The sequence below is a fragment of the Stegastes partitus genome, unplaced genomic scaffold (genome assembly GCF_000690725.1).
Source record: "Stegastes partitus isolate 25-593 unplaced genomic scaffold, Stegastes_partitus-1.0.2 Scaffold602, whole genome shotgun sequence".
Taxonomy (NCBI): domain Eukaryota; kingdom Metazoa; phylum Chordata; class Actinopteri; family Pomacentridae; genus Stegastes; species Stegastes partitus.
Genome location: NW_007578333.1, coordinates 2810 through 11504, shown reverse-complemented (window position 1 = coordinate 11504; position 8695 = coordinate 2810). Strand labels below are relative to the sequence as shown.

At 43.9% G+C, this 8695-nt stretch overlaps 1 protein-coding gene across 1 annotated transcript in view; it reads left to right on the top strand.

Annotated features, from left to right (window-relative positions):
* LOC103362784 (calsyntenin-2) overlaps window positions 1-8695 on the top strand; it is a gene marked incomplete at its 3' end in the record, with an annotated part of 206548 nt that overhangs the window by 195462 nt on the left and 2391 nt on the right. Inside the window, exons 13-15 of the mRNA XM_008289268.1 lie at window positions 1194-1364; window positions 1452-1597; window positions 4547-4670. Of these exons, the coding sequence (XP_008287490.1) occupies window positions 1194-1364; window positions 1452-1597; window positions 4547-4670 (441 nt within the window). The remainder of the gene's footprint in view (window positions 1-1193; window positions 1365-1451; window positions 1598-4546; window positions 4671-8695) is intronic.

Below are 8695 nucleotides of genomic sequence, written 5' to 3'. Positions count from 1 at the left end.
CAGCAATAAACCTTCATGTTAAAATGTCCAACAGGTGAAACAAACATGTTTACAGCCTGGTACAGCAAACTTCCTCCTTCAGCTGTATGGGGTGATATTTTATACAACTCACTCATCTGAATCGTATTTAGGCTCAAAACTCAGCGTAGTTAAGAGCATGACGACGTTGAATGACAGGTGGATGCCGTCCCTGACCCAGAAGCGTGTGCATGCTCCACCTCTTTGCTCATTTCTCGCTCCACCTCTTTGCTCGTTTTTGGATTAGCCGGGAGTCAGGAGGAGGCCGGTGCTGCCGAGATGGATCCACCGCACTGAGCTCTTCAGGAAATGACGTCAGGGAGGGTTCATCAATCTTCATATACAGCCTGGGCTTCATGCTCCAAAACAATACAGCAACCGCTCCTCTGGGACGCAACTTTCTTTCCTCCCTTTTCTCCACCGCATCCATACCTCTTCCTCCACACGCTACATATCTGTCTCTCTATACCGGGAAGCGGTTAAATGAGCATAGCCGGTTTCCTCCCGTGGGAGCCTACGGGGAGGGAGGACGCCGGGTAGCAGTGAGAGGTGGAGGAGAGTGTTTAGCAGACTGTCAGAGAACCCCAGCAGCCACCCAGATCTGCTGTGATGGGAGCTGTCTGGAGGAAGCTGGTGCCACAGCAGCTCGTGGCTCCGCCTGCGTTCACACAGTTCACAAGTAATTGGAGTCTGGGAGTCGGACAAGGTGCTGGTGTTGTGTCCTGCAGGGCTTGAATTAGGGTTCCTTTAAAGTGGGCCGGGTTGTGTGTTTTCTGGGCATAGAAATCAGACTGGAGACACCTGACAGCTGAGGATACGTTCATTTACACTGGTCCAGTCTGTTTGACTGTTCGGTCGGTGAGATGAGGGGAAAAGGCCTCTGAGCTAAAGGAGCCACGCTGAAAATGTGGCTTCCAAACAAAACTGCAGTGCAGCTCATTAGAAGTGAGAACATGTTCAAAACTAGAAATAGGAAATGACCCCAAATACCAAGTTTTACTGCCGACGCTCCTTAATGCTTGTAAAACCCAGAACGTCACGGAGTGAGAGCAAACTGATGTTCTCTGGTCGTCCTCTGATACGAGCACCAACGAAAACACATTACTGCAATGTGTGTGTGTGTGTGTGTGTGTGTGTGTGTGTGTGTGTGTGTGTGTGTGTGTGTGTGTGTGCAGCCCATCGACCAGGAGTGATGGAGGAGATCATTCACAACCTGGACTACTGTGACGTCCTGGTCCTGGGGGAGGAGCTGAACCCGGAGCAGGAGTCTCTCCAGCTGCAGCGAAGCGCTCTGCTCGGAAAACACCTGGACGCCACCAACTCCACCTCCGGCATGTCCATATACGGTAGGTTACTACGCCGACGTGAACACAACGCTTAAACTACGTAAACCAGCTCCAACCCTCTGCTGTCCCCGCCCCTCTCCTCCACAGGCGTGGACTCCATGTCCAACTACGAGCAGGTGATCCGACAGGTGCGCTACTACAACTGGCAGCCCGGACAGCTGACAGAGAGAAGGTTTCGCCTGACCTGCTCGGAGCTCAACGGACGCTACACCAGCAACGAGTTCAACCTGGAGGTCAGCGTGAGCCGTGCTTAGAGTCTGTTTGAGGATTCGGTATCTCCACCTGTCAGCAGCCGCTCCGCTATCAACGAGATCAGGAAGCAATTTGTTATCAAAGACGCTGAGTCATGTCCGCAGAAATGAAGGCTGATGGATCTGATAGCAGAGCGGAAACCATCAGACACAGTTAATTAATGTGCCACTGTTTTGACAGCCTGGATGCTGTAAAGTGGGGTCGTGTGAGGTATCTATAGTCAGTGGAGCGGCATGGAGGCTCAGAGCTGCTGTGGACGGAGTCGGTGATAGAAATGTGTTCTAGAGACCCACCTTAACACATCCACAACAGTTTAAATGTACACTGTATGTAGATTATTTCACAGCTTAACCTTGTTATCAGTCTGCTCGTTCCAGTGGGAAACTGAAAGAGTTTTAATGTTCATTTCAAAGCCACCAGATTCTGTTGACGAAGGCAGTGATTCTACCTCAGAGAACGCTTCAGTCAGGTCACATGTCAGTTTAAATCCACGCTGACGTGCATTAGTTGGGATTTAAACAAACATATCAACACACCAAAGTCACACAGTGATGAACCAGCAGCTCCTGTTTTCTATAATGGTCAGATTAGTGTTGTTTTAGCTTTACGTTTCCATCAGAATGGGCGAGAATGTCTGATTTTATTCATTTATTTTTCTGCAAATCACTGTATAGGCAATATTCCTGGATACTTACTTTTATTATTTGCTAATGGATCCATGACTGCCATCTAGTCGTACAAATCATGTATATATTGAAGTTAATTTGCAAAAACAGATAACTTCACAAACCTTCAGAAAACCCACTTTTCCACTTTTCTACCTGAGACAACATCAATCAAACTTAGGTTATGTCTGTTTTTGTCATTTCTACTGAATCAAATCCACTCAGCTTCAGTTTAATTGATATCATCTCAAGCAAACAACAAAATAATACATTTTCTGAAAATCTACAAAAAAAAATGGAGTTATCTGTTTTTCATATAATAATCTTTCTTTTCTTTTTTTTTAAAGAAAATTAATTATTGAATGTTTAAAATCTGAACCAGCAGTTCCAGGTCATGCTTTTATAATTTTGATATGACGGTTTAACTTTCATTAGGACTGTGCTATAACTCTATGACGACGTGCTTCACCGCTGGTTGTATGAGGTGACCAGACTGATGTGGCTCCTGAACATTCTTCATACAGTGGATATAGTTTGTTTAGGTGTTTTTGTTGTTGCTGTCCAGAGCAGCTCCTTTGCAGAGCCTCCATGCAGGTCCTCCTGCTGTAGCTGACACCCTGACTATTGATAACCGCCTCATACAATCCCACAAACACGCCTTTAAGCATTTCATTCGACATTAGAGGCGTTTATTTCTACCTGGCGTGTTTCCCATTAATGTGGTTATTGTGTCTCTGTGAGTCGTGCCAACGTTGTACTCTGTTAAAGGAAAAGAAAAGTCACAAACAAATAAGATATAACAGGTGTGAACACAATTTATATTTCCCCAAATTTCACATGAATCATTTTAAACATTTGTTTTCAAGTCTGGCTAAAAGTAAATACGACAATTAGCCATCTGGATCAGTCGTGTTGCTGTTTGCACACGGATCTCCAACCCAGGATGCTTGCCGTTTGTTTTTCGGAGGTTTGCTCTGATATTCCTCCTGGACGTCGAGTACAGAGGTGGAGAGCGCAAAGTTAGCGTGACTCACAGGCAGCAGGTTGAAATAAACCCACTGTCCTTTAAAGCACAACAACAAACACTTACTGATTCCAGGAGCCCAAATATGAGCAATCATATATAAGTTAAAGTTAAATATGTGGCTCTGTAAATGTTTTATAAACACACTGACTAATCCATTAATCAGAAAACATCTGCACAATAGCTACGTCAAGGCAATTCTTAAAATAGTCTGAGCCAGTATTTTTCAGGTTAATGCAGAGTGCTTCCAGTAGCAGTGCTTTCTGAGCTTTGTGCTTACATGACAAATAGATGGAAATAATGATGGCAGATCCAACCCACCCACTCCTACATTCAGATACGTGTTTCAAGTACCTCTAAAAAGAGCGGCGGTGCAGGAAAACGTCCCCGACAAGGAGCTGGAAAATAACAGATGTACGATTTCTCAACAGAAAAAACATAATATGAGTGATGATATTCAGCGACAGTAAGTTGTCACTGGAGATCGTGTTGCTTTTTACTATCAAGTCAACCAAAGTGCTTGAACTGGCGAAGTGACGGAGCTGACTCAGCTCAGGTTTCTGGCAACACTTTGACTTTCAGAGCAGATTTAAAAAAACGAACCTCATCAGGAATTCCGGCGGCATCGCTTTCACCTCTTAGCAGCAAAATGCTTGGGAGAAATTAGCACTCGAAAAACAACCCAACAAGCCAGTAAATGCACCTTAAACAGCAGTTAGGCACGCTGACACAGCCGAGCTCGGCGTATCAAAAGAAGCAACGCTGAACGCTTCATCTTCTCCTGAAGAGACCCTGAACCGCTCGGCGGTGAGTCAGGCTGTTCTGACAGCAGACACGTTCACACACACTCCACCTGTAATCCACTGTTCTTCACTTGATGATAAATGCCAGAATCAGCTCAGTGTGTCGGCTTGTTTCTGTCCCTGCACTTATTTATACATTCTCAGGTGTTTACCTGAGGGAAACAAAATGTTTCACGATACATACTTTGAACTTTGCAGGGTGTCGAGTGGAATCCAGATTACCTTCTTGTATTGAGTTGACCCCGTCCCCATGAAAGCCATGAATATATTCACTTTCCCTTTCTCCCAGCCTTACTTTAAAATCCAGACTTGGAGACTTTACTTTATTCTGTTGAGAATATATCAGCTTTGGCAAACAGCCTGTGACTGAAATGTTAACTCTGATCGCTTTACCTTCACAAAAAATCATCCCTTCTGCCTCATCTGTTCCCAACCAAGGTGGGCGTCCTGCACAGCTCAGAAGCCGGAGAACACATCAGCCACATGGTGGCTCCGCCTCAGTACATGCAGGTGGTCCACCATCCGTCCATGATCCACGACCTGTACCCGTCGCACAGCTCAGGTAGGAAAACACAGTTCTGTTTAATGCTGCTCTGTCACACTCAGCATGACGACATAACTCTGGATGTCCAGCAGCAGTTGTCTGTAACACGTGTTTTATGATTTACTAAATCAAAAAGAAACCTCAATCATTGCATAAAGTTTACACCCACACCGTTCCAGGTTGACGTTATGGAGCATTAAACAGATAATAAAATAAGGCGCTTTAATTTTAAGTCAGGTTTATGTCCGGATTAATCAATCAAACGTGTTTTATAAAGCACCTTTCAGGCAGTTTAATGTTTCACAGATGACTGATAACAACACGGAGAAAGTAGAAAGTAAAACCAAATCTGATTTAAAAGGAACAGCTAAAAAAAAATAACTAAAACAAAGCATGGAAATAAAATAATACAATCTAGATTAAATTAGATTCAAAGACAAAGCATAAAAGTGCAGTGAAATACTAAAAAATAGATTGAAACTCGATAAAAAATACAATAAAATGGATTCAAATTTACCGACATAAAAGCAAAAATGAAGTGAGAAACGTCTGCAAAGCGCGTGCAATCAAAAGCCTGCTTGAAGAGGTAGATTTTAAATTTATGTTCAAAGATTGCAGCACTTCTCGGCGCTCTCAGGTCCTCAGGCAGACTGCTCGGCTGCTCCGAGCAGAAATGCTAAAAGCTTCCTCACCAAAGGTTCTAGTTCAGCAGTTTGCAACTATTTACAGACTCGTGCCAGAAAGCCGGAGGAGCCTCACGGGTTCAAGCGCTGGAAGCGTGTGAGACGCATGTGCATACGAGGTGCCTGAAAAAAGACGACGAAGCTTTTAAAATCAATACAGAAACTGACAATGAAAGAACTTTAGAACTGTTCTAATGCGTTCTCTCCTTTTTAACATTTCTTGAAAGTTCAGATCAGGAGTCGGAGATCACACCGACGGCTTCTCTCATCATCTCCAAACACACCACATAACTGGCTGACTTGGAAGTTTCTCGTGTTATTGTGCATTATTCATGTCTTTAAAAAAAAAATCAATTTCTGGAACAGGGAACGAGGGACACAGACAGAATACAATATATTGACCATCACTATCCAGCGCTTTGACTGGCTGAGAAGAGTTTCCTCCACCAGAGCTCCCAGTGATGAGAGAGGAACTAGTCACACTTTTATGTAACTCACTATAATATCTGAGCCTGACTAGTGTCTTTATTTTAGGGTGTCAACGACGGAAATACAGATTCTTGAAGCCAAATCACAGAATTTACTGATGGTGCACATGATATGTTTAATAATATATATACTGATAACATCCATGGACTTCACAGTAATCGTGCAGAAATAAGAAAACAGTCAACATGATGTAGTAAAAAAGTAATGAACAACGTCATGTCAACGTTATACTCCGTTGTAGCGTGTAAAGGAAAAGACAAGTCACAAAAAAAAAACAGGATGTAAAAGGTGCGAGCCTCCTTTATATGTCCCCAAATTTCCAATGAATCATTTTTAAACATTTGTTCTCAAGTCTGGCTGAAAGTAAAAACAGAAATGAGCCGTCAGGAAGCAGCTTCAACAAACTCTGATCCTGAACTCTGAGCTGATCTACTCTGAGATAGGAACAACTCAACTTAAAAGTCTGGATTCGTGGGGGTATTTTCTGGCAAACTACAGCTAAGTTCAACAATCACACGGGGGGGTAGTAAAGGTCACAGAAGATGCAGTAATCCAAATCTCTCTCCCGACGGCATCTTCAGGGTTCTGAGTGAAGGTCAGGACTCGTTGTTTGACTGACGGTTGACAGCAACCACTTCCAGTCTCCAGCAGCTGTCAGAAGTCATTCTGGTTATAATGTGGTTAAACAGTGTGAACAAGGAAGATTTGGTGTTTGTTTTAAAAAAGCACACCAAGAAACCTAAAGTCTAACAAATATAACAACTCGGGAGGAATCTCAGATTACTAGTTCGCGTGACAACACTGTTCATGCATGAGTATGAAGGTGAAGCAGATGTAGAAGCTGACTTGACTAGACGCTGATGGACGCTCCCAAAGGAAAAGCTCACGGGGAGTAAAACGCCGAGGATCACAGTCAGGAGCCAGTCAGAAAAAAAAAAAAAAAGCCTGTGAAGAGTTTTAGTGTGTCAGCTATCCGTCCGAGGGTAAACACGGCGAGATCCGAGGTTCCGCTTTCTAGTTTGTTTATCGCTGCTGCTCATCAGCTGCTTTCGTGCGAAGCGGCTCTCGGTGATCGAGGCCCTCCCCAAAGATGCCTCCCTCGCTGAGTGATCTGAAGTTAGAAAAAAAAAGAACATGGTGAGGAGGAGAGACATTGGTCTTAATCTACCACATGAGATTTAATTATTCATCAGCCTCTAATGGATTCTACTTAGAGTCCTGGAGAGTTCAGTGGCCGACGCTGTTAACAGCCCAGAGAGTTGGAGGGTGGATGTGTGCGAAAAGGAGGTCAGAGGAGCACAGGGGGAGGTGGGCGCAAAGATAAAGAAGAGATTTTTCACTCGTAGCTCCAGCCGTGACATGCTTTTGGCACATGTGGACGTCTTCTGATGATGTCATGGCGTACATGTGGAGCGTTAACGAACGAAGGGGGGAAATAGTGCACGTATGCAAACGGCGAGGTTCCTCAGAGAAGCTCCACTCCGAGGAAGATCAAAGGCAGCGGGTTTAGTGTGAAAATCTAGGAACTAGACTGAATCAAATGATCATCTGAAGAGTCCTCTGTGAGCCTCAACCTCGTTAAACACACACACACACACACACACACACACACACACACACCAGGAGGGACTGGTGGAGAGAGAGAGAGAGAGGCCAGGCGCTGAGAAGTCATGTTATTTCAGTGGGCTGAAGATCAGAGCAGGCGAAATAAACATTTTATTTCAAGAGAAATCCCTCAGTGTGTGTTGTGGTTATGCTACTAAATAGGGCCTGTGATACATCTGTGCAGTCGTGTACTGCATAGAGACCAGAATTTAATGTGTTTAAGTTTCTTCTTTTTTTTTAAATAAATGCATTTGAATTCGTCTGTAGATTTCACATCTTCTGGTGTGAATCAAAGCCAGCAGAAGAAAAAAAACTGAAGCATTAACCAACTTATACGGCTTTTGTCTGAACAATAGCAGCCTCGAGAGTTGAATTACCGAGACAGGATCAGTAGCAATCTAGCGTCTCCGTTACCCCGTTTAAACCCGGTATTAACGTGCAATCTGTAGCCAGATTAGGGGAATTGCATGTTAAACCTCCATCATGCAGAAATCTGGGCAGGAGGACTGAAAGCAAACATCTTCTCCTCTTTCACGCATGTCAAACCTGCAAAGACAGTCAAGAGTCAACATTTGTTCGCAGCTTTGCTCAGGATTCCACCAGTAAAAGTCCTCCACCGCATCCTGCTCTCACCTCATCTCTGCTGCTGTTTGCTCTGGACGGGGTTAAAAGAAAACTGATAGGCTAAAATCTGACGGGCCGGATTTTCTTAAGCAGCTGCAGACATGTTAAGACGACCAACTTAGAGGTTAGTGTGAAGATTTTCCCCAATGATGCTAAAAAAAAAAAAGTCTGTTCCAGCGTTAATGCAGAGTGTAATGAACACAAGTGGAGGTGGTCGGACTCACGCTGACTCCTACGTTGACTCCTTCGCTGACTCCTACGCTGACCACTAACTCTATGGACACCTACGTCCAGGCCCTTTATAATACGCTGCACTGTACTCTTTTGAGTTTATTGAGTAACAGAAGATCTGCTCGGCACATTATAAAACATCTGCCACGGCTGTTACGAATATACGGCGCACCTTCTTTCAGTTCAGTTCTATTTATATAGCTCCAATTCACAACACAAGTCATCGTGAGGCACCTCGCCCTCTAAATCCTTTCACTTCACTAATAAAAAGGATTAAAAAAGAAATAGCTCTGATAGTACAGACTTGGCAGCAAGAGCACAGTGACTGTATGAGAGCTCCAACACTCATACGTATCCATAGTCTAACAGCGAGTTATTTATCCACATGTGTAATTCATTTCATATTTTAAT